The following is a 27,796-nucleotide window of genomic DNA, read 5'->3' on the forward strand; positions in this document are numbered from 1 at the left end:
ATTAAAGAAAAAGGAAATATGATTAATAAGCACTTCAGAGTCTGATCATGGTAACAAGGACATCTGGGCTGTATTGCACTTATTGCTGGTCGTGATATCTCAGATCTATGGATACATTTACAGCATTATTTTGTTCCTAAAAGTGGCTTCAGGCACAGAGTCAATTGATTGTTGATTACATACAGCACCTGTGGGGATTAGCAGCTGTAACTGATTTAAAGACAAAATATCACCTCAGAAATCTGGGAAAGCAGAATTAATATATAAGACACACAAGAAACACAGATTACACCCTTTGGACGGTTTATGACCCTTTCTATTGATGTGTGACAGGATAGCATATCACACTTCAGTTTCAGATCAAAAAAGTCAATCTTTGAGTAAAGTTTGACATGAAGTGAAAATAAATATGAGAGAAATGATGAGTCAATCTGGCTTCAATTCTCCACCTCTGTCACCATATGCATTGGCAATTTCCCTTCTCTCCAAAATATGCATCCCTGTATGGATGATTCAGAGTTCAACCTGAAAAACTCCCAAAGAGAAGGAAGGCATATGAATGCAATAGGAGTCCAAGGGAACGTTTCAACAGGGAGGGCACTGGCAAGGAGAGGGGCTTTATGAAACTGGCGAGGATGGTGGGGAAGGAGACGGAGTAGGGTCGAATCGGGGTCATCAGAATCGAAATCTGTTTTTTTTTCTGCTGGACTCTTGATGCTGATTGGGTAATGAGAAAGTGCTGTTGAATGCTGATTGGTTGCTCCACAGACGGACGGGCCTCTGATGCCTTGATGGTAAGCGCTCCAATTTATTCAGTTGAATTTCCGCCAAAGCTTAATTTAGCGTGAGGGATGTCAAGTTGTTTTTTATAGCTCGTAGTTTCTGCCTTTTACCAGTGGGTTTAACCTGCATTTAGTGTGTTCAAAGCCTGCTTAAAGTCTGTTAGCCATCTTCCAATCAGTTCCAATCCTGCCTCCACTCTATTCAGTCATCTTCTGCCTTCTCAGATCTGTAATCATCCTCTCCAGCCTGTCACCAGCGGGTTCTGCCTTTATCTGCCTCCTCTAGCCTGGTACCTGTTTGTTATGCCCGTTACAAACTGGTTTAGTCATTACCTGCCTTTTACACTATTTCTGGGTTCTCAGCTTCTTGTTACAATATCTAGAGTTTATAGAAACACCTGTTAACAGTTGTTTAATTGTTGTCTACATCTATATGCTTAATGCATTTAGCAAAGACACCATTTAGAGAACTTTGTTGCAGTAAATGTTGGTTTTAAAAGTCTTCACTCAGTCAGTTGAATATAAGTGCATTTTCTTTTAGGTTTCCATTAGTTAAAGAAACAAAAATAAAACCACGCACTTTCCTTTAGTTTAACAGAGACCCATTTTCTTATACAAAATCCAATAAAGTACATAGCAGCTAATGGTTTTAATGTAAACAAATGAGGAAAAGTTAAATTTTAGCAAGGCACTGTTGCTACTTAGGACTGTGTTGCATTGTAAATTGACGCTGAACTGTCACATTTTCCCAGCAAAACAAAGACAGATGTTGGCAGGTGTTAGTGTGCCTTTTGGATAGGATGAAAATGGCTTAAGAATGCTGCAGACTGGTGAATACCTGCTGAAACCCGAGAAAAGATTAGAAAATGTACAGAAAATTCCATTAAGACTGTTGTAAAGTAAAATGTCAGACTACACAATAAAATGGTTTCCATGAGACTGGAGTTCCCGTTTTTGTTCATAATCAAGGAGGCAAGGCAATCAGCTCCAACTTAAAAGCAGTAATCTATAAGGAATGAACTCTGAGGAGATCACTTATGGCTGAATTACATGTGCTCACTCTACATAAGAAGGGATTTTTCACTAAATATTGGCATTGCATCTAAAGCATTTTAACTGGAGTAGAAGAAATTGAAAAAAAAAACAGAAGCAGATTAACAGTGACTAATAGAAGTAAGTGCAGTTATTGTTACTTTAGTGCTACTTCCTCTGTCCCAAATTGAATAAAGTTCAAGTCCCTGAAACAGAAATGTGTGGTTTGTGGTTTCCATAAATCTAAATATTATTTTTTTTTTTTTTTACAGAGAATTAAAATTGAGTCAACATTTCATAAGTTGGAAAATATTTCACTGGCAAATATATCCATTTATGCTGATCTAATTTGCTCTGACAATTCCTGTTTCAAGACCATTTCTCTTAGAGCTGACCACAATTTATTGGCCTCAACAGACTGCAGGCTCTAAACAGCTAAGATTTAGGTAATTTCCAAGCCTCAGGTTCATAAATGTATTATTTTGAGCTCTAAGTTACTTCATTTCCACTCTTACAGTATTTTATTTATTTTTTGTTGATTTCAAAGAAACCTTAGAGCAGAAGTAAGTATTTTCCTGGCGTTTCTGCTGTTAGCATGAGTAAATTATTTAAAAGAGCAGCTTTATTCACCTTTAACAGTTCGGAAGACTGCTGGAGTTGCATATTATGCCATTTCGAAGCAAAGAATGTCTGTACTATTGCAGAAACTCTTCCAGTCCCGATTGGCATAACACTATTGTCAAATAGGGAAGGATACTTTTAGATTATGTAATTAAAACTGTCTGCAAAATGTCTGTTTTTTTTCCCATGGGGACATCCATACTGTGCAGAACAAGTTAAACTTGAGTTGCAGCTTGGTTAATGTGCAAACAGAAATTTCACCCTCACAGGTCTGGTTTTAACATAAAAGGCTATTATTTTTATGCCTTGGTGGAAGTCATACTTTCAATAAGATGTTCATAGAGAAATCCAGGATAGTTGTGTTGGAAATGTGACTGAATGGAGTCACTACTTTCTTAATAAGAGCTTCTTTCATCTTATTTTGACCTAATTCTTAAACACCTCACTGATACCAATGGTACTAGACATGGTAAACTTGTTTCCATTCCATTATTAACTTCCACACCAAAGAGTGATGTTACCAGCAGAGCCTGGAGCACTTAGAAAAGATTCACTCAGGTGGGCAAATATGGGATTTTTGGGTTTCCCTTTTGTATGTTGTTAATCAGGGTGCATCAAAATGAAAATCACCCAATTTTGTCAACTGACTATTTCTATGTTAACCTCTGAGAAAAAAGCTCACTATGGATGGAAGTTTTGACACCTAATGCTCCCATTTGAGAGTTGCCAGGGAACTTTTTAAATATTTCTGCATATGCACCATGCCTCATGCATAAAAAAATGTGCAGCTTTCCAACTAAAAAATGGCGTTAGGGAGAAATCTCAAAACTTGTTATAAGCACACCTTTCCTTTTTAAATCTAATTCTGTGGAAAATAAATTGCAGCCTGAGGAACTGCTTGAAAGTGTCCTCCGACAGATTAATACGAGAAGTGTTTTAAATAGCTGGAAGGCTCATCCTGCCTGTCAAAATAACCATGGAAAAGATGCTGCCAGGCATTCACACAGGGAATGTCAGCACTCCACCGTGTTTTTGTTTATTGAAGCCAGTTAGAACCTTTTTAAATGACAATCAGAAAATCAGTATACAAAAAATAATCAAGAATAAATCGTCTGTTGGCTTTTTTTTGTTTTGCAATGTTTGCAAGATTTAGCTCAATTATTACTAAATGCTAATCATTGTAATTTTAACAAATTATTAAGTCGAAAGAATAACCCTTATGGTACTATTACGAACACCTAATATAACAAAACAAACAACAAAAACATAAAAAAATTTATACAAATTACATAGCAGCCAGTCGCTGCTCCAGGAGCCTGTTGGTAATGTGACAATAAGTTATTTAGAATGATTACAATTGTTCTATAATGCTATACTAGCTATAAAGGAATCCTGTATTGAGCCGTCAAACATGCCATGTCAGACACCTTTGTGCATCATAAATACTTGCTTTGCAATGAAAATCTTTACTATTTATAAAAGCAAATTTGACATTTACAGACATCTAGCAAAATGATTGTAGCTAAAGGTCTAATTTCATTTATTAAATGGCTCCTCGATTCAAATAGTAATTTGAAGTGTAAGTGTTTAGGCACATGCATTGACGAAGCCATTTATGGACATATGTGATCACCTATATCTTCCACACCTGATTTATTGTCTCACCAAACTTGTTTGGAATTAATTTGCTGATTTACCACCAGTTTTTCTGTGTTAAATTGAAAGCGTCCCCTCGAGAATACACATAGATTTTATGATCCTTGGCGCACAGACTAATGTGTATTTTCATGAGCTAAACAGAGGTATATTTAAAGTTTACGTCTAACTAAGAATGTTTTCACCATTTTGTTCTTTTTAGGCGTGTTATGTTGCTGTATGAGGTTAAAGCTGACTCTGTTTCATCGCTCAAGTTTAACTCATAAAGCTCAAAACTCATGGGAAAACATCAGATTTAACGCTCTTTCAGTTTAACTTTAATGAATACAGTCAAATTGCATTTTATTGGGTACATTTAAGGGTTTTTCAGCTTGTTATTGTAAATTTGAAAATTTGCTGCTGCAAACTATCAAGGCAGGTCAAAAGTTTGCGTGGATTGCCGCAAACTTTGATATAAAGTTTTTTTTTGTGTGCAGACACACTTAATACATGAGACCCCAGATCTTTATGACAAAACTTAAAGTTTTAAAAACACCTACTTTCCACTGCTGAAAATTACAACCATACATCATCAGAAATGTGATAGCTGATTGTTTATGACAGCAAACCATCAGAGCTGCTGTGGAAATGTTCATACCAAAGCAGTGAATCAGTGAAAGAGTAAAAGGAAGGATCATTGTTCCAGTATAGAGCCACCTATGGAGCCACAGTGTAAAAGGGAACATAACTAGATGATAGTTATAGCCTTTATGTTCAGCCAAGCCTTGTGGGTGGATATTAGATGCCAACACGAGACAAAGCGCTCTGCTTTAACCCCAAGGCTGCGAGTATGAAGGTGAGCAGCTGCTTGTGTTTTCATCCACCCAGTGACGCTGCAGTCACTTGCCTCAAGGACAAGAATGTGATCACAGTTTAAATGTGCAAAAAAAATAAATAAACCCGATTGTAGAAAGTGATCGTGCAGGAAGATAAGAAGAGATTCAACGGACACGCAATGTGTTTTTATCCTAATCGACTCCAGACAAACTTCTCTTATCTCTTCACTGGTTTATCTGATATGGCCAGGACTTGCTAAAATAAACATCTCAACAGAACACGGGGTAAACCACCATCTCTTTGCATGTTATGACAACAGATAAATCTTCTCCCTATAGAAGTAATGTGAAATGTTGACTCACAATCAGCAAACAGCTGCAGAATGCTGTTCACACTTTAATAAACCGCTACTCTCTGGCGAGGTGGACTCAAAGGGGATTCCCTACATGCAGCATGATGAGCAACAGGATATTTATTTTTTTCTTTCCACTCATCCTGTTGCTGTGTAAAACACCTTCTGAGCCCTGAGAGTCAGGCAGTGTTTGTGCAAGAGCAAAAGCCACCCACTGGAAACTTTCAGCTCTTCCAAACATTAAAGATCAGAGGACAATAACTATTACTGAGCATCTTTATCCTCTTAAAGCACTTTTAAGACATTCATCATTTCACAGCTGTTGGTTTTTGCTCAGTATGCAACGCTTCATGTGACCCAGATCTTACCGCAGCCTTTTAACCAGCGTGTTATTTGCTGCTGATTTGCTAAGCCTTTCTCAGTCTGACTGTTCTAAGATAGTGATACAGAATTGCTGACTCACCTGCTCCCAACACATATCATGTATTTCTGTACACACCCAAACAAACAAGCTGGAGCAAAGTAGTTGGATAAAAAATGTCAAATAACAGAAACCAGGCAAATAACTAAAATCCATGCCAAACCTTGGATAAGCAGCTCGGTAATTGCTCAGTGGGACTAATTCTTTGTTCAAACACCAAAGAGTTTGTGTGTTGAAGAAGCAGCTCAATGCTTTAGTCTGTGGAGGGTAGCTCTCAAAGTCTCACACTTTCACTGATTTTCTTTCTTTGCCAAAGGATGGAAAAGTACAGTCGAGGAGTTCAGGCCTGGTTGGCTCTTTTGTCCTGTTGTGGGAGTCTAGTTTGGCCATAAGAAAGAAGAGAAAGCCTTGGTTAATTATTAATATCTAAATGAGTTGAAACGCCTGGGAACCATGCCGCCACATGGTTAGGACATTATAAGACTTTCTGAGATTGCTCCAAGTTGCTCTCCTTGCAGCCTCAATGAACCACAACTATGTTTAAACACACCCTAGAAAATAAAGTTTTGTTTCTGTTATTTCATTTCGAAATCCTTCATCCTCCCATTAGCAAAAATTTGAAGACTGTACCTCTTTTATAAGAGCAACGCGTCTGCTCAATCTTCCAGAAAAAAAAAAAACCATTTACAAAGAACAAAATTAAAACTTTTATCTGTAATACAGAGGTGGGTTTGTTATGACATGGTAACATTGGACCTTAGCATATTAGCAAATTGTTATTTCTGGAAAATATGACTGCTTACTGGTGATTGGTTCAATTAGAAGCATAATTTACTCAGTTGGGCACTAAATGTTAAGAAAAGTGGAAAAATAAGTAATTTATCCTTTACTAACAGTTAGAGTAGCCAAACTAGATTACTAGTAGCCACAACAGTCAACAAGATAACTAGGCTGCAATTCACCCTTTTGCAAAAGGAAGATGTTTGTCCCGTAAATTTTATATTTTAATGTCTATCCCAAAGCTGTGAAAACATTAAACAATTTTGCATGAAGAAGGGGCAAAAATTTTTTTTTTTTTTTTATTTCCTTTTTTTTTTTATGGTTTTCATTTTTGAAAACAAGGAGAAAAGTCTGACAGGTTTGAACATGCTGCATCCTATTTTATTAGGTTGGCAACTAAACATTTTTGTTGTCAAAAAGGGAGACTTTAAGAGGCCTTTTGTTAATCAGCCGACCAGCAGTGTGCAGCAACATGTAGGGGAGGGGCACAGCTTAAGAACTCCACACGGTCAAAGAACGTATTTTGTACCATGGTAATCTATCCCAAGAAAGTAGCCAATTTTTTTAATCTAATAAATTCTTTATAAATCAAATGTTCTAGTTTGCATAAACCAATAGAAATGAAACAAAAAAAAACTAAAATTATCTTAAAAAAGAGAAGAGGGTGGAGTAAAGAGCTATCATGCCCCATCTATCAAAAATAAAGGAGATCAGACAATGAAAATAAGAGCCTTTTGTAACAAGCATGCTCCTATTAACAATGCAAATGTTTCACAAATACCAGCTGCTGACAGACAAAGGAGATGCACAGAATTGTGCAGCTGGTAAACCACACTGTGCATACCTGCATATTTACACATCCCTTTATTTGTATAATTTCTCACACAATTAAGCATCTAAAAGAGTTAAAGTAGTTTAATATAATTAGTAATATATAACTTGGTTGATTAAATGATCCAAAACAAAAGAGCTTTACCCAACATCTTTTTGCTGTATTATAAAAAGCCTTTATTGTGTGAGAATGCCTTTAAGTTTCTTTTTTCTTCTGTTTTTGTGGATTATGCTGTAAAAGCAAACAGACCTAAATGACACATTCAGAAACAGGAATTGGTGAGCAGATCATCCTTTGACAGGTTTACAGCCTTGAGATGGGTTGCACTAAGATAACTCTGCTTCCCACACAAAAAAAAAAACATAGTGCAGAGAGCAGTTAAGACAGGACAGGGTGTGTGGGACTGCGCTCTTCTGCTCGACCACGTACAAAGCCTGCATTCTTGCCTATGGTAGGAAAAGGCTATGCAAAGTTGAGCAAACATGTGGTCAAAGTGTGACTCAGACTGAACCTGTAAAGGCAAGACTGCTTGAAGAATCAGACTCTACAAAACAAAAAAAACCCCAGAGAACTAAAGGCACCACAGTGGGTGAAAGATGATGGAGTTGGGTAGCTGAAACCAAGAGTAAAGGGTTTTAAATATAGTAGGTGACATAAAATATATCACAGAAGCCACAAGACATCGACTGCGGAATGAAAGGTAAGACCGGCTGAAATACAGTATACATAAAACTCAGGGGAACTTCTCATTTTGTTAAGGAGATTAAACTACAGCTACAGACACGGCAGCCGTTTCAAGGTTTAGTGACATAGAACAAAGGCCCTCCGTAATCACTGCAGCCTTCTGTTCTATCTGATGCCTATTTCTGATCACTGAGAACAGAAAGAAAAACACATATAACTCTTACAGTAACACTTTTACAGTGTTTCATTGCAGCTTTAGCAAAATCCTTAAACTCCGGTTAGTCTGTTTAGATCCTGTTAAACTGATTGCTGTCCTTTACTAAAGAAAAGATGCAACTAAATGGGATTACTTACTTAAAAATGCAACGTCTGTCACACTTAAAGGGTAAACTAAGGCTCGTCTGAGGGCACAATAGTACTAGCATTCAAAGAGCGGCGGCAAGCTCACAATAATAAAACTGGTTTCAGAGGTGCAATTCTAGTGAAAGAATAATTTCTTCCACAATAACAGCAGACCCAAACGCCCAAAGTAGATCCCATTCCATTAGAAGATACTGTACATGCATTCAAAAATGCAGAAAGTCTGGTGAGACTATATGCTTCTGTCTGCCTCAGCGACAAGAAGGATATAAACTTCGCACTACCATGTCTTTGAAAGTGATATTAAAGGGTCTCAATGACAAGAAAATCAACATACAGTGTTGGAAAAAAACTACCAAAACATTTTACTACCAATCACAAACAGACTGGGTATAATATTGTAAATGCATCAAGAGACAAGTACCTTAAATAAATAGTAGATAGTTAAACTTTATTCCTGTCTCATGGTCCAATAAATATATAAAACAAGAATAAAACAATACAAGTGAATGAGACAAAACAAAACTCCAATGATCCATTAGTATGGTGTCAGTGAGTGAAAAGATAATTTCATTGCCAGATGCATTTGTCCTACAGATAAAACTATACATTGGCTTTCTTAAAACATCATGTAAGGTATTGACTATTGCTGTGACAAACATCTAACTCACACTAGTCCATCTTAGCCATTTCAAAAGTACCTGCAAAGCATCATTATAGATCAACTGTAGCCTTTGCAGGTTGTTTTTTTTTTATATGTAGACCACAGGAAAGCATTGTACAGAGAGGTACAATATGCATTAAACAGGTTCCACTTTTACTACTTCAGTACATGCACCAAATTCACAAGCAAGGGTATTAGCCTGAGCATACAACATTCTACATTATCTGAAGATATCATCGTCTGACAGATTCTCTGTGATGATTTGCCCAAGATACTTGGTTTTATTTGAACTTTAGAGCATCTCATAAGAACAAAATTATATTCAACTATTTGTCAGATGTCACCATTGTTTCCTTTTGAGAAAAAAAGACAGACAAACAGGCTGATTGCACCATGAGGGTACAAACCTTATTAGATAAAACTGGAGAACAATATCATGACACTAGCACAGCGGTTTTGGTTCGGACAGAAAAGTTAAGGGGAGGGGAGTGTTGGCCTAGTGGTTAGAGCAGTGCGCTTTTGCTCTAAGAGGCAGCCCATGCTCCCCAAGGGGATGGGTTAAATGCAGAGGTAAATTTCTCCAACGTGAGATCAATAAAGTTCAGATATTATTATTATTTTAAATAGGTATACAAAAGTTTATTTGGTTAAAAATAGGCCTTAATTATAGCTGATTATTCCAAACTCCCCCAAACGGGAAGCATTTTATTGTCTGATCTGAGATCAGACAGTGAGACATCAGACATCAGACAGAGAGAGGATATGGTTTGGGCCTTTTAGATTTCCATCCTTTTAAAGGTTAAGGGACAATTGCATGACTCTAATGGAGAGATTTAAAGGAGCTTTTAGATGTCAAATAGAGCACAAAGATAGTTTAGATAAAATCTGTTGTAAGTTATTTTGTCACTTTCCTCCAGAATAGACTGAAACGACACATCGCAGGTTGCAATACCTCACCATGAAGCTGACCCATATCCTTTCTGCTCTCATTCCCCTTTTAGGCTCAGGGAATCCAGGTTCTGAGGACTCTGATTAGAGGAAAACAGAGCAGTTACAGTGATGGATCTGGATATTTGCATAGAGACCATCTGGGGTTTACTGTGCTCCAACTGATGTTATTCATTTACAAAACTGCATAGGTGTGTGATTTTTTTCACAAGTACAACGGCCCCACTGATAAGATGTGTTAACCTCTGTACTTTATAACCCAGGTTACACAATTCACACCATTCATCCTAAACTAAAAAAGGAGTGCATTTATAAGAAGGGTTCCTGTAATACAAGCCACTGCCCAACACCATAGAATTCGGATGTGGGATTATTTTGGGGACTTTTGTATCTGAACCAAATTTAGGCTCATTCAGAAAGAAACCAATGATTAAGAACCCCCTTTGGATGAACTGCAAGACTTTTAACTCAGGCAACTGTTTCTCATGGGGAAATAGGGCAAGATTCAGATAACAGTTCCAAAAACATACACAAAGAACAAGTGAAATGCTTCATTTGTAACATGGTGGTGGGTTTGTTGTGCCTTGGGAACATTAAGCCACCATATACTGGCAAACTGGTATTTCTTGATGTTTGACCAGAGAAAGATGTCAGACTGAACTACAATCTGGCAGTTTAATCAGCGGAAGTTAAAGTCGTAGGCAAGCGGCTTTTCCAAAGGTTGCATTTGCGAATTCTCCAGAGTGGTGCCCAACTTTACACAAGTGAAAAAAGTCAATGTGATTGGTCGTTTATCAAGGGGGCGGGAATGTTGTGGCGGAAGGGTTCACAAGCATGTTTGATTGTGGCCGGTTTCTTGGAAGCATCTTGCTAACCATTTAGCAATATAGTGCTAGTAGGTTCCCAATGGGAAATTAAATTGGGACCAAGTTGCACTTCGCAACGACACTCTCAGAAACGAATTGTGACATATGAATCAAGATGCTATGACAAAACAATTTGATTGACAGATGACTGTTGATATATGATTGGCCGAATTTATGTGTACAAGTTGACGTATAACTAACTGGCCTGCATAGAATAACGAAAAAAAAAAAAAAAAAAAAAAAAAAAAAAAAAGATTTTATGACATGATTCTTGTAAAAATATAATTTTACTAACATTTGGGACAATATTGTCTGATAAAGAGTACATTTATATACATGATTAAGCCAGAATGATTTGAAATTTAAATATGACTTCCCTACAACTTTAATAAAAAAAAAAAAAAAAAAAAGGTACCGTCTTTTTATATGACTTAATCTAGGTTAGAATGGTCTGCAGGATAAACCAGTATACTGGGATGCACAACTTGAAAGATGCTATTTTTTTACTGAGATCTAGTGAAGGTGGCAGACCCCGGACAGTGACCCTTTTTCATGTTTAAGACATGTTTGAGAGGAATTGAGCTTTGTGATACTGTGCTTTATTCAGTAGAAAGTGGCCAAGAAGAGATGTAGACATAATCAGCAGCAACACTCAGGAAGACTGGGGGATTCAAAGAATGGTGGAGCAATCAGTTGCAAAGTGTGTAAAGAACATCATTATGAGTAAAAATAGACTAAACACTCAATAAAAGACAGCTTTAATGCATGTTTGCATTCATTTATGTCAGTTACCATCTGTAAGGGCAGTCCTGCATGGATTATATATTTTCATTTAATGATACTGATTTAACTGAATCAGCTTTTATTCCATTTTCATGTTTTTTGTTCCTTCTTGCCAGGGGTTGAAATAATAATGTGAAATTGGGTGAGTTCTCTTGGTCACGCTCCAAAAGGGAAGAAAAGACATGGACTCGGAGTAAGTCATGTTTGTCTTGATGTGCATATATATATATCAGGATACTTAAAACTTTCACATACTGAGAATGAAGCAACGATAAAAGGATTTAAAACAACTTTAAATGTTACCGGCAAGAATGGAAAGAGACCAAATGTTATTTTTGACCCCCTGACACACAGACAGAGAGGAGGATAGCTTCAAGGAACATAAATAACTGTTGGAGTCAATAGATGCACCTTTGAATCAATAAGTTAAAACCCATTGGCCAATAACCATTAGATTTAGCAAAACGCTGGACAACTGATTCTTTGACATCCCAACCAGAAAAAACTACAAAACGTAGAATAACTATGAGCATTTAAAATCAAAAACCTCAACATGCTCAGTTTCCTAAATGCTAGAAGTTTTACTCCAATTCAATTCAGTTGATTTATATACCGCCAATTCACAATACGTATCATCTTTACAGAAACAATGCAGTCAGATTGGTTATGAAAACATGGATAGGCTTGAGGTGAGGACATTTGCTTGTATTTTCCTTTGACACTGGTGATGTTCTTTAGGCAATCGAAGGTTGACTTTCTTACTGTCTTTACGAGCCTCTAAAGGTTCAGGTCTTCGCCCATCACTACAGCAAGATTCTTAACCTGATTTTTGTTTCTAGCTGTATAATTGTAGCCGTTTGCTAAATTTTGAAGACTTGTACTTTGGTTCGAAAAATATTACTTAAGGTTTGTTTTGATTTAGTTGAACACAAACTGGAACATCCACGCATTGATTTCTTCTATCTGTTTACCCAGCATTTAAATGGATTAATAGTCTCCTGTTGATATAATGCACAGCTGCGTGTCACCTGCATAGTTATTATAACTTATGTTGTGTAGAATAATCTGAGTAAGGAGGAGCATGTAGATATTGAATAGGAGGGGCCCTAATATGGGAAACCAAGGGTCCATCTATCAAAAAGTCTCTTTCCTTCAAGTAGGATTGAAACCAGAAAGGCCAAACCAATTTTCCAGGGATCTAATTGAGTGGTCAGCAGTGTCTAATGCTGCACTATGGTCCAATAATACCAGCACTGTGGTTCTTCTACATCAGTCTTGACAATCAGTCAGTGTACTGCATTTGACCCAGGGGGGCGTGCCTTGGACACCTCTGATATTAAAAGAAGGCTTCCTTCTCTGTATGCATGCAAAGATGACTTCTGTGTTATGTCCTATTTAGTGGCTGGCAAACAGTGTTGACAGTATGGATGAAATAACATTGATTTCATATGAGAACAAAGGAAAAAATCTGCAAAGTGGGGCAACGCTCACCGAAAAAATTCTTTACATATAACACCCACAAACATTTTTATTTAACTTTGATTAAGTGAAAAAAGATAATACTAATAATAAAGCTATGTGATTTAGCCTCCAAAAAGGAGTCAAGCTGTCCAGTAATACTGGTTAATGGGAACAGAAAGCAGCGGTTACAGTGAATGAATGTTTCATGATACAGGGAAGTTGTAGTTTTGCTGTTGTGTTTACAACTGAAAAAGCATTTCTCAAGCTCTTTGCCAAGTGGATGTTTACAGGGAGCGGTCGCCTTACAGTAGCACTTACAAACAAGCAAAACAATACAACCACACTGATTTGAATATAAAGTCAAACTAAAGTATGTTCAATTTATTGTTTTGTTTTTTATTTGTTAATTTACAAACAGTTACAAAATACATCTTTTTTTTTTCATTTCCTTGTTTATTTCCCTTCCTTGAGAAAAGTGCACAGAAGAGACACTTATCTCAATTATAATCACATGACCACTGACCCCCAGTAAAGAGCTTGCTTCCTGTTGCGTCCCTCAGTGACGACCAGAAACTGAAAGGGCACAAATCTGGGTGCGGTTTTAGTTAACTTACATTGTGGTTTTGTGTCATCAGGGATTTGCTTTCCCTCTCTCCTGAGAGCTTTAATCTGGCTCCGTCTGCTTGTTTCCAACATTAAACATTCCCATTAGCGGTGACGTTTTGGCCTGAGTCAGAGGTTTACGCTGTAAACCTTTGGAAAATGGTTGCTGCTGAGTGTAATTCTCTGCCAGATTTCATCAGAACTCCTGTTAGCCTCTAAGTTCACTAAGAGTACCAATCAGTAGTAGTTCAGATCGGACTGATGTGTGTAAGTACCGAGAGGTTACGCAGATCTGTGTTTGATTGGAAAGGATGCAGAAAGCAAGGAAACAGAGTTAGAAAACGGAACATAAAGAGGCAGCATGATGTTAGGCAGCTTCAAAGCTGCCCTGTTCCGTGCTGATGCAGTTCCCTGACGATAAGAGAACAAGAAACAAATAGCGCAGGACCGACTGAGGTCAGAGACTGTGGGAGATCCCTGTTCAAAACAGGGGAAATAACAAGAAACCAAAGCACAAAAGAGTCACCCCCCAAAAAAAACAGCTCAGAGGTGGTATCATCCTCTGGTAACATTCTGGCGATTAGAAAAAAAAAGACTTAAGTACAGTCTTAAAGTCCTTTGATTAAATTTCAACCATTTCCTGTTACTTATTTTCTGCATTGCATCCAAACATACAGTAGACCTCGGCTATATCTATTCATCTATCTTAATCAATTAACAACATTAAGATGCAACGACCAAAGCGGCCCTACAAGGTCCACAGCGGCTCACACCCCTTTTTTTTAAGATTCCCTTTTCAGTTAGTAATTTCTCTTATAGGATTTTCTACTTAAGGTTTTATTTGCTTTAGTCTCTTGTTTGGTGTCCGACTTCAGTTTCAAAAGGGTTAACACCTTTTGAGAACTTTTTTCAATGTGTCACAGTACACCCACAAACATCTCTGTTACCTCAGTCATTTCTGTACATGACTGGTGAAATGTGTTGCATAACTATGGAGTGACAAGATGACAGGATGTTGTATAACTTAAAACAAACAAATAAAAAAGAAATCTGAAAAGAGTGGAATTTAAATCATTTCATTCTGAATATGGAAAGAATGATACAGAGTGTAAACCTTCTCAAGCACAACCTTCCACCTGAGCAGATATGTCAACTTGGACTGAATTATTAAGAACAGCAGCCTTGAGGCATATTTCAGCTCTGAAGGAGCTGCAGAGCTCTGCAAATCGGGAGGGAAGATCTATTGAAACAGAAAATGCTTGTAGGGTTTCTAAATTGTTTTTTTTGGGAAGTTTAGAAAAAACAAAGAAATTTGCTTAACGGGAGACAAGAAGTCCAATTTGGAGTCTATAATACAAGCCATGTAGACGAAACAGAACACCAACCTAAAGACAGCAGTTCTATAGAGAGACACTGTGGTGACAGCATCATGCTGTGAGGATACTTAGATGAGAAGAGTGATGGAAGTAAGTCACAGGCCCATGAAATGGTTTTGAAGGTTTGGTTCAAATACTGTTTGTTAAAAAAAAAGCTGAACAGACTCCAACAAAATATGCATATACTGCACCAATGCTGCATCTGGAGAAAAGACATTCAACTTAAGAGACTACATTACTTATTCAAATATGCACAAAATACAATAACGTTTGTGGCACAATGGAAAGCAGTTTGCAGCCTTGAAAAAACAAAATAATAGAGCAACTCAATAGCAAGTGGAATCTTTGGCAGCTTCCCACACATTCCATACAGGAAGTGATTCTATTACTTTTTTATTTGTAATAAACAGAAAGTCAAACTAATCTTAAACTGTTGTTTTATCTGGTAACTATATTGCCTAAAATGTTTTACTAATTACATAATGTGGGGACTAACAGTGTCATAGTTTTACAGCAACTGCATCTAAAAAAGTGTAGTGTAAAAAAATTATTGGTATAAAGACACTTTTTGTGGGTTTTTATACAAGGACTGTAATGTCAAAGATCATCTACACCTTTAATTTCCTGAATAAAACTCAGAGCTCAACTACCAAACCTGATGTTTGAGCAGAGGTTGGGCGAGAGCATGCCTTTGGCACATTTGTTCCCATGCAGCTGATTAACATCAGCGCTCAGGTTTCCCACACACCCTGTGTAAAATCCAGACACATTTCTTTCACTGGCCCCGCTCTGAAAACCTGTTCTACATTAAAGAGCAAAGGGCTCTCTGGCTGCCTTGGGTTGCACTAACTGTAGCTCATTATTTAGGAACCAGGAAAAGCTGAGCACTAGCAGAACGGCTTCTTTGCAATTATCCCTATAATGGGACTACACTTCAACATCCATTTCTGATGAAGCCTTAGCCTAGTTCTTTCTAGAATGCACCCAGTAGAAGCCATGCCAATATGGTGCATTTCCAGAAACTAAAAGTTTGTGGTCTATTTTGAATATTTCTTTTGCTGAATGCACCTTAAAGAAGGAGAAGTAGATTACTTGCTATAATCATTTTGTGGTGGTTATCAATAACTAACATTATCTTCCTCGACGAGTGAAGAGAACTAACCTCTTGCTTTGTTGTCGAAGTAATTTCCAAAGTATTATTGCCTCCTTCAATATTTCAACTTTAGGTCATATTTTCTGACATTCTCAAAAATTTGATTTTAGATATCTTGTTTTCCCATAATGAAAACCTAAAGAATAAGACTCCACCTCTGGTAACTTGCTTACATGTTCTGGATCGACATGTCCAGGAATTAATTAGTCTTAATTTCAAAATATTGATTTATGACTCTTGACAGAAATCTTTCTCTTGTCTCAACATGATGCCATATACCTAAAGTGTTTTAATAGTGCAGACAGTAAAGTATTGAGGTTAGTTTCTCCAGGGTTTCAAAACTGCAAACCCGTTTATAGAGAAGCCTTAATTTAGATGCCTTGGTAATAAGTAATAACAGTATTAACAACTAACCTAATATCGTCTGTAAACTTTTGTTAAGTTCACTTTCATCTCAATGCCACAAAAAGGCCCAGATGATATGGAATAAAAAAAAAAATTAAAAAATCATAGGCAATGTTTTACTATGCATTTCGCACCATATAAGAAATTCGATTAACTACATATTGAATAACACCTCTTAGAGCATTATAGTTACAAGCAGCAATGACCCAATAATAACATAACAACTCAACTCTGGATGCAGGTTTAAAACAGAAGTGTAACTCATATTATTACTAATTATAGTCTGACATTTTAGGGTCACCTATGTATCTGTTGGGAGACATCACCTTAACATGTTTGACAAAGATAAGTGAAAAGAAAGATGATTCCTTTTAAATGATAAACTATATCTCCCTTGTTTTCATTTCAACTACTGGTAACTAATGGCTTCTAAACTGCTACGCATCTTAAAGGTATAGTGGAGAGTGTTGTTTTTCCGGGTGGATCATCAAAATAAGTGGTTCTCCTAATTGTCAATCATTCTGGTGAATGAGGCCGTCCTACGTGCTCTTCTTCATTTCCACTAATGGTGAGTCTGACATAGTGAAAAAAATTGTTCATCTTCTTTTAGAAAGTAAGCTTGCATGAACGATGCAAAGAGCAACTTTTACAGACAGAGCGTGCACAAGGAGAATTGAGCTTGTGCATGCTTTCGCACACAGGGATTGAGCCTGTGCAGATTTTTTTTTTTCAAGTGAAGAGGGCGGGTCTTTTCAAAAATTTGCGAAAATCCTCCACAATACCTTTAGGATTCTGTGTTGGTTTTACAGGATCTAGATTCTAGATACATAGACTGTAAAAGGGTGGTACTAATGTGCCCAAGTGATTCAGATCTTATTTGGCAGACTGGTAGGTTGCTGCTACATTTTTCAAATATAAATAAACAGATATTAAACATTGGGTTCCTCAAGGTTCCATTCTTTGACTACTTATTTCAGCACCTACATGCTCTCACTGCTCATAAAATGGAGTCCAACAACATCACAAGCTCAGGAAAATGTGTCCATTTTATCCAGTTGATGGGCTGGAGTTCTTTCAAAAAGAATATTTGAAACACAGAAATATAGAAGTCATAATTCTCTGTTTTTACCACTGAAATTACTTGAACTTCAGACCTTATCATTATCATACAGCACAGATCAGGTACAAAGCCAGTAAATAATTTCTACCACTCAATATCCAAAATCTTTTCACTCAGAGATGAAAACTATCCTTTACGAGGGGCCATGATTTTAACAATACCCTCAGTGAAAACTATCAGTTTTTGTTTGCCTGTATGTAGAGTTAAATTGTGGAATGCCCTGGAGAATGAAGGGAGTGGGTAGTGGTTAAGGGCATTGCGCTTGGAATCCAGAGGTTCTGAGTTCGAGCCCCACTCCCAGAGACTGCCACTCTGGGTCCCCGAGCAAAGACACTGAACACCACACTGCTCCCCGGGCACCGCACAATGGCAGCCCACTGCTCCCCTTAAGCGGTTAAGGGTCTTGCGCAGGGACCCAGAGTGCAGTGGGGGTCGAATCAGGTACTTGCAACCTTCTCAGAGCACAAGCACACTGCTCTAACCACTAGGCCAACACTCTCCTTATCGTAATGTATTTCTCATCAATTATGGTGACTATAGTTATCATTGTTATCAGCTTTCTTATAAATAATAATAATGATAACAACAAGAACTTTAATCATAGTAGTATTGTATTAATGGTGAATATTATTATAAATTGATGAATGGTGTTACTATTACAATTATTAGTACTACAGTTGACAGTCTTATGTGTATTTATTGTTATGGATATTGTTAATAACTTTATATAATAATAATAATTATTATTATATAGACAGTAATTATTTAGATTTATGCAGCAAAGGGGTTGGATGAAATAAGCATCGTGTTCTTCCCACTCCTAGTAGGAGTGGGAAAGATTTGTTTTCCTCAGTGGTATCTTCATTTCCACTGCTTAATACATTGTTCTGTTTTTAATCATTGTCTTATGTTCAAATAAAATAAAATAAAAAAAATTCATGTTGACCTTTAAATATTGGAAAAATAAAAAAAAGACACACAATGAAGCAGGAATATGACAAAATATGCTGGAATTAAAGACATAATTTTGGACCAGCCTTAAAATTGTCTTTTAGACTAAAGAATTTTCCATCTTAAAATGGAAAAAGAAGAAGAAAAAAACAAAACTTTGCGTTTTATTAAAGGTATTTTTCCTAACTATCTGCATAGGTTTCCATTAAAAAACTAATAACAAATCAGTCAGCTATAATGCTTCTCACAGAGTCCTTAACAAATCATGAAAACAAATCAGTCCCTGAAAACTACTCTTTGCTCATAAAAGGGAATATTTCCAAAGGCTTATTATTAGTCTGTAGGAACCTTAATGGACATTTCAGAAGCATTAACGTCAAGACCTCATCAGAATTTCTCAGGTACAGGTAATGCTGACTGATGCTTCTACGAAACGCTGCCTGTCTGCTGACCTTTCCTTACTGTGGAAACACAGTCAGACTCTCTAACAGCTGCATGTGATGGCGCCATAGTAGATGTAACAAGGCTTGGAAACTAACTTCTATCATCATACTAGTTGTAAGAGTAAAAACATATGTCCAACTCGCCAAAACCTCTGTTAGATACAAGTAGGATGTAATGCGACAAAAAGTTTAAATCGTACAAATGCTTCTGCAGGGCATGCCTTGTTCATAACAGCAGTAAAGCGGAGAGAAATCCTGCCAGTGAAATTTTTTTAGCAACAGTTTTATTAAATCTCACTATGTCTGATTTGTCTAATATTTGGACCCTTTTTATCTTCCTGTCCCCCGTCACCGGGTCACTGAGGTATTTTGAAGCTCCCTCCTTACAAACCTGATGGGAAATGGAAGCCTGTGCAGCATCTGGTTGACTTGGAAACAGCTGTGTTTTCATAGATCTGACTGAGGGTTTATAGCTCCGCTATGCAGGCCAGAGTTCACTCGGGCTGTTTGCCTAAACAATGTTAAATCTCACGTCTTCCATGTCCCTCTGAAACACCATTACTGTCACGGTTACTCATATTTTTTCAGACGTCGGATAGAAACGGGTCTTTGGAGAGACCTTAACTACTATGAGCTGGTTTTGTTTAACACATGAATGATTGTTTAGATATTTATGCATCATAAAAACAAAACATCTTGAGATCATTAAAGGATGTCACTTAAAGGAGAAGTTCGGTTTTTAACACTTTTAGCCCATTTTCTGTAGTGTCCAGGATGAAATCGAATGATCGACACCAAAATTTTGACAATTGGTCCTGTCTCTGCTTTTTGGCTCATTTAGAATCCCCCCCTGGCTGCTTTAGAATGGCTTCCATAGAGCATGTCCGATAATGTCCTTAAAACAACCTTAAACGTTCTTTTTTTTAAATATGCTACTCACCGGGTCGTCAGCGCTGTTCAATGATGTTCCAAAAAAAGTTTCGTAAAGAAAAAACGTTCCTGTAGTGTTTTATTTAGCATTTTGTAAATCCCATTGAGTTCTGTTGGAATAGTCAATATTCCCCTGCCACCGGAAACGGAAATGGGGCCTGTTTACACAGTTGTAGTCTTTTCGCTTCACTCTGTGTACTCCGACGTCGAGAATCAAGAATCCACCTTTCGTATTCCATTTTCAGAGTTTTTTAAAGTGTTTAACAGAGACGTTAGCACCTCGACGTCGGAGTACACAGAGTGAAGCGAAAAGACTACAACTGTGTAAACAGGCCCCATTTCCGTTTACGGTGGCAGGGGAATATTGACTATTCCAACAGAACTCAATGGGATTTACAAAATGCTAAATAAAACACTACAGGAACGTTTTTTCCTCACAAAACTTTTTTTGGAACGTCATTGAACAGCGCTGACGACCCGGTGAGTAGCATATTTAAAAAAAAGAACGTTTAAGGTTGTTTTAAGGACATTATCGGACATGCTCTATGCAAGCCATTCTAAAGCAGCCAGGGGGGGATTCTAAATGAGCCAAAAAGCAGAGACAGGACCAATTGTCAAAATTTTGGTGTCGATCATTCGATTTCATCCTGGACACTACAGAAAATGGGCTAAAAGTGTTAAAAACCGAACTTCTCCTTTAACTATAATTTTATATAATTTTCCATTGCTTGTTTAGCCAAAACAAACCCTTTACGAAGGGCTGCATGGTGGAGCAGTTTTTAGCATTTTTCTGCATAGAGTTTGCATGTTATTCCTTTGCATACATGGGTTCTCTCCGGGTACTCCAGCTTCCTCCCACAGTCCAAAAACAGGGCTGTTAGCTAAATTGGTGTAGCTAATTTGCCATTAGGGTCAAGTCTGTTTTATGTGTATGGTTGTATACCTCTACACTGTGATCAACTGGTGGAGATCCTGACAGATACATGGATTAGAATTCCATTTATTGAAGGTATAATAGAGGATGTCCTTTTTCCGGGTGATCATCAAAATATGGGATCCTCCTAATTGTCAATCATTCTGGTGATAAGTTTACATAAGGCCGTCCTACGTGCTCGTACCAAGATAGCGATCTTTTTCTGCGCATGCGCAGTTTCAGGTGTATGTGTGTGGTGAGCTATGGTTTCAGCCAGTCATTGAAGTTTGCTTTTCTTACCGCGATTCTTTGTTTTAAATATATTTTAACTTATTTGGTGAGTCTGACATAGTGGAAAATTGCAAATCTTCTTTTGTAAAGTAAACATGTGTGAGCGATGCAAACAGCAACTTTTAAACAAGAGCGTTCACGAGGAGACATGGGCTTGTTTAATAGGCATTCCCTCTCGGGAGCATGTACAGGTTGTGCATGTGCATTTTTTTTTTTAAGTGGAGAGTGCAGGTTTTTTTAAAAAAGGATATGAGAATACTTGTGTAATTGGTGAACCCTAAAAACGTTAAAACCTTTTAGGGTTTTAAACAGTATACTGTGCCTTTAAAGGCTAACAGGGTTACTTTATTCAGAGAGTCTTCAGAGATAAAAAGTTTTTTTTTTTGAATGACCATCACTTTTTCTCTTAAGTTCATTAAATTAAACAGAACCCATATATTTAATTACCAAAAAAATTAGATAAGAAAATATTTTGGAAGTTACTTATGGAAAACATACTTTAACAATTGTGGTCTCAATGGATTATTTAGGCCTTTATTTTGTGGAGCATCTTTTGGTTTAATTTTAAACCAACATAAACCTCATACGTCACTTATTTTTAATCTACTCTTCATAGAATCAGTTCCATGAAACATGGAGACTAAATTTAATAAACCATCTCTAAATGTTTTTAAAGATATACATTTAATCCTATCTCAGCTGATTTCTGATAGAACAACTATAGGTTTAAACTAATTCTTAAGATGTTATAGAAGATAGAAAACTTCATCCGTCTTCTCTCGCTTATTCCATCAGGGTCGCGGTGGGGCCGGTGCCTATCTCTGAACGTCTTTGGGCAAGAGGCAGGGTGCAGGACTCAAAGTAAAATAACTAGATTATATGGATATAATTAGGACTGTTTTCTGGACAAATTTATATACAAACTATGCGTCCTGAAAAATGACAGACATTATACTGAAAGTAGATACCTTTTCTACTATGGAACTAAAATGAAGATATCAAAGTTAATAAGTAGCTATAATGTTTAAAGGTATAGCGGAGGATTTTCGAGAATTTTTGAAAAGTTCAGTCTTTAAAAAAATTGCACATGCACAACCCTGTATGACAGCGTGCATGAGCACATTTCTCCTTGTGCATGCTCTGTTTTAAATTTGCTGTTTGCATTGCTCATACAGGCTTACTTTCCAAAAGAAGATTTGCAATTTTTCCACTATGTCAGACTCACCACTGGTAAGTGAAAATGGGGACAAGCACGTAGGATGGCCTTACATAAAACATATTACCAGAATGATTGACAATTAGGAGGACCACTTATTTGGATGATCCACCTGGAAAAAGAACATCCTCCACTATACCTTTAAGAAAAACAAAGGGTTTTGTGACATTTCAACTTCTGGATGCATCCCTGTATCGTTACAGAGGTGAGGAATTCCCTAAAAGTCATCAATCTCTATTTAATTTAGGTTTGATATCAAAAGTTACAGCACAGATCCTCTCCAGGTCTGGACTTGGACGTCTCTGTTATCAAATATCATCATTATTTGCCCTTTTTCTTTTTTTCTTAAAACACAAAAAAACTCCACATTATTACAAAAATAAAACAATGCAGAAAAACGTTGCACATATTTTGTTAAAATATGTAAACTATGTAAACATTATTTATCATTTCTGGATATTGGTGTGTAGTGTCAGTCAGATGGTGCTATGGAAACCCAAAACACTCTCAAAATAATAACACACGACTCGCTCTCAATTCAAAGAGAATTAAATTGATCAAAAACAACATGTAGAGGAGGAGAAGAGTAATAGGAGCAGTAGAAGCACTGCAGTCCTTCACTGCTACGCCAAGAAAACGATAGGAAGTTTGGTTATAATAATAAAAAAGAAACGCTTAAATGCGAGATGTAATAAAGGCAAAAACAGATCGCACAAACTCTATTTTGCTGTGTTCATCTTGCTTCCATCTACTGAATGACAACAGTCAAGTGGTGCTATAATAATTTAGACTATGTGTGACAGAAAATATTCAGAGAATCTGCTTTCTGGATCCTAAGTGGCTTAACTGTTGGAACACGAACATAAAGTCATTTGAACCAAACGCATTTCAGCCAGAATTGCCTCCTAAGCACTGAATCACTGTAAGATGGCTTTTCAAAGTCAAATACAAAGCAGGTTTACCATACATGCACAAGCCTGTTTGCAAAATACACAATAGCAAAACAAAAAGATATAAAAAAGGAAACGCATTTGACATTTATAAACCAGGAATAACTGCACAACTGGAGGGATTATTAGTTGTGTGGATCTGCTCTCTGACTGCTGTATTAAAATGACTGATGCTCGCGCAGATTACTCATAGTCGCCTGGGTAACGTGACCAAAAAAGAAAAAAAAAAGATAAACTGCAGTGACTTTTTGCATCAGGTCCTGCCGTGCCATGGTAAAAACCCTGCTGGTTTATAGCTCCGCTGAACAAATGCTGCTTTAGTGATTCTGGCCGACTGAGGTTAGCTGTTAGTTCCTGCTCAGACTCATTGCAGTAATGACCCAATTTGGTTAGCCCTGTTTGCGCCTGCAATGATTGACAGATTTCAAAGTGGGGATAAACAAATTCACTCTGCTTTTGTTCATAAAGTCAGGTTATTTTTACCCTACCTGGGAAAAAAAAAACAACAAAAAAAACTCTAATTTACTGTATATACATTTTGAGTGCGAGGCAGTTATTCACTCCTGCCAATCTAATACCCCTAAATAAAAGCAAAGGAAATCAACCTTCTTTAAAAGTCACCTAATTAGTCAACAGACCCCACCTCTTAGCAAGGATGAGCAATAAACTGCATTTACAATATAATTACAGTTTAATTAAAGGCAATTTTCAAGCTTCAGAGGCCCTCAGTTTGGTCACAATAGATTAAGAAGAAATGAATATGCTTAAATTGGGCTTACACATACACTACCGTTCAAAAGTTTGGGGTCACATTGAAATTTCCTTATTTTTGAAGGAAAAGTATTGTAATTTTCAATGAAGATAACTTTAAACTAGTCTTAACTTTAAAGAAATACACTCTATACATTGCTAATATGGTAAATGACTATTCTAGCAGCAAATGTCTGGTTTTTGGTGCAATATCTACATAGGTGTATAGAGGCCCATTTCCAGCAACTATCACTCCAGTGTTCTAATGGTACAATGTGTTTGCTCATTGGCTCAGAAGGCTAATTGATGATTAGAAAAACCTTGTGCAATCATGTTCACACATCTGAAAACAGTTTAGCTCGTTACAGAAGCTACAAAACTGACCTTCCTTTGAGCAGATTGAGTTTCTGGAGAATCACATTTGTGGAGTCAATTAAACGCTCAAAATGGCCAGCAAAAGATAACTTTCATCTGAAACTCGACAGTCTATTCTTTTTCTTAGAAATTAAGGCTATTCCATGCGAGAAATTGCTACGAAATTGAAGATTTCCTACAACAGTGTGTACTACTCCCTTCAGAGGACAGCACAAACAGGCTACTGCGGGTACTATTTAATGAAGATGCCAGTTGGGGACCTGTGAGGCGTCTGTTTCTCAAACTAGAGACTCTAATGTACTTATCTTCTTGCTCAGTTGTGCAACGCAGCCTCCCACTTCTTTTTCTACTCTGGTTAGAACCTGTTTGTGAAGCAGGAAAAAGACTAATACAAAGTGAATCCGGTACATTTTTATTGCCTACCTGGAATGGGGGACAAAAGTTGAAAAACTTTTGACTCTCAGAATGGTATCGCTGCCCTATTTGTCAGTATTGCCAATAAACATACCACTATTTCAGTGCTGGATCAGAGCCTTGCCCGATACTGGTATCGGTATCGGAGCAACACCAGACTGGGGTGAAACATCTACATGCTTGTAGTTAAGGTAATGGTAAACTATGTAAATAAATCACAATCAAAATACTGGTTGAAAAAAAATAAAATCTAAAATTATGATTTTTGGGAAAATGTTTCAGCCCTACATCAGAGTCATTCCATCTTAGTATCAATCTAGTGTCTATAGAGGTTTATTCCAGATCATTAGCCAACAAACATCACAAAGACCACAAAGCACATCAGAGAGAACAGAAATACAGATACAGTTAGGTTAAAGGAAAGTTAGGTTATCGCAGTGTTTCCCAAGTGGGGGTACGCGTACCTCAAGTGGTCCGCAAGTGCATTGCAAGGAGTACATGAAAATATTTTATTTCTTAGGTAGAAAGGTAAAATATGGCTAGGATCTGTTTTGTTTTGTGAGGACCAAATTGAAAAAATAAAAAAAAGCCTTAATCAACTAAAAAGTTATGTTTTTTTTTATATTTTTGAATTCACCTTCAGCTGTGACACACATCAATACCAAGCAGAGGAACATACTGGATGTAGAGGATAGCCTGGTATGAGCTGTTTTACACACAAACCTATAGGAGCTCAAAGCAGCTCAGGTGTTTTGGTGAAAACAAAGTAACACTGTATTTTGTTCCCCATTAATCAAGTTTAAATCTGACTATAAGGGAGTTACTCAAAGAAGCTCAAGTTTTATAAATACAGGTTTATAATATGACTTTATTTTGTATTTATTTTGATTCCTTGCTAACTTCCAGGCAACATAAATATGTTTTTTTTTTTTTTTTTTTTTTTTTTTTTTTTTTTTTTTATTTGAGATGGAAAGAATAAAATGCAAAAGAATTGGAAGCTCAAGTTAAAAAAATCAATTAAAATAGTCTTTATAATCAGTTATTGTATGTTCCAATTTTCAACAATCATCAATACTTTTGAATGAGAGGGGTACTCATGGTAATAAAAAATGCCCAAAACGGTACACAAGTCCAAAAAGTTTGGGAATCACTGGGTTATAGAACAGTAGCTGAAACTCTGTAAAATCACAGAAAGAAACTATCTGGAAAAAAAAAGAAAGATAACGGAAAAATGGCAAACCAATTAGGTGACTTTAGTGTTTCCATTAAGCCATAATTGCCGAATGAAAATAATCTGCAAATAACCTCTGTGTTATTACACCATATGGATGAGTTTAGAGTTATCCCGAGGTTTGGGACCATAAATCTCTGGGTGACTCAGACATGCCGGTCAATGAGGGGGAGAGGATAAACACTTCTTCTGGAGGAGTCTTAGACAAACAAATCTGGAAGATTTAAGAATAGCTTGGGTGGCTCACAGGAGGCTTTGTGGATACTAATGCAGAAATATGCTCAAGCTGCGCCATCATGTGGTAGAAAATAAACATTGTGCTCATCATCGGGTTCTTGATGCAAGGTGTAACACATATGGTTGTTGGATATAATCTATGAAAGGAAATTATTTAAAAAAACTAATTATTATTTTGAAGATAATGAGATTGCTCTTCTTTTTAAACTTTCAGGGATGCTTTGGAATGGAAACCCTGTTCCAAAGAGGGAAGGAATATCCAATATATACCCAAAAGAGGCTAAACATCACCACAAAGAAACTGACCTGTATTTGCCTGTTCTAACTTGCACCCCTTTCATGCCACAGCATTGGGCTCCTCCTACGTCATTCACAAGATCATCTCCAATCATAAGAGCCTAAAATGAAAGCAGAAGAAGAAAAGAACATTTGTATATTAGCTGGGAGAGTTCATTGCTCTCCCTTACTCGTTGAACCATGTTGAAAAAACAATCTTTTAAGTATTGGTAATTATTGTTATCTTTCTTTTCTCATTTCTAATAGCTTAAAGAACAGATATCTCCTTTTAATGGGATATATATATATATATATATATATATATATATATATATATATATATATATATATATATATATATATATAAGGACCATTATCTCATTAACTTAACTTATATTACTTTAATTATATAATATTTGACACACTATATAACAGTAATAACTTTTGCAATATCTAATGTGCAATTACAATTTAATACCCTGTGCAATAACCTGTTTTTATATTTAATACCCAGTGGGCGCTTCGAGGCATCTGATTTGCGGTCACATTTCACTGCGTACAAAGTAGCTACTTGGTTGAAGGAGAGACGCACAGCAGCATTAACCGACAGCTACTTCGATGTGTGTTTAAGTAAAAGTTAGGAGACTGGTTGGTTAAAAAAATTAAAGATACCACCGAAAACTCTGTTCGTCAGATATATGGAGCTTTTTAGATTAGATTGCAATTTTATTCAAGTTATTATTACAAAGCAAGAGGCTTGAGAAAACATATTTTAAATGTTGTGTTCTGCTTTATTTGTTAAAAAAGCTGGCCTTCTCAGAGGAGCATGACTCACAGTTACATTTTAAATTTAACACATGTTTTCATATTGTACAGACAGAATTAAGTTTCTGGCATCATATTAGTAAAGATGTTATTAAATCTTTTTAAACAGAGCACAGACAGAAGTAGGGAGAACTGCAAATTTAAAGGTGAGACAGATTTACTGGGATATGCAACATGCAATAAAATATTACCCCATTTACAATACCCTTGAAAAACCGTGCAGAGACCGGTCCAAGCTCAGTAACTGAGATAACTTATCGTGTGTAAATGGAAAGCAAA

At 36.8% G+C, this 27,796-nt stretch overlaps 1 protein-coding gene across 1 annotated transcript in view; it reads right to left on the minus strand.

Moving 5' to 3' along the window:
- Positions 1-27,796, minus strand: part of LOC119775902 (phospholysine phosphohistidine inorganic pyrophosphate phosphatase) — a 40,767-nt gene that overhangs the window by 6,615 nt on the left and 6,356 nt on the right. Inside the window, exon 6 of the mRNA XM_038274049.1 lies at positions 26,723-26,814. Coding sequence (XP_038129977.1) covers positions 26,723-26,814 — 92 coding nt within the window. The remainder of the gene's footprint in view (positions 1-26,722; positions 26,815-27,796) is intronic.

The sequence above is a fragment of the Cyprinodon tularosa genome, unplaced genomic scaffold (assembly GCF_016077235.1).
Source record: "Cyprinodon tularosa strain WSP-4 unplaced genomic scaffold, ASM1607723v1 ctg90, whole genome shotgun sequence".
In the NCBI taxonomy this organism is placed as follows: Eukaryota; Metazoa; Chordata; class Actinopteri; order Cyprinodontiformes; family Cyprinodontidae; genus Cyprinodon; species Cyprinodon tularosa.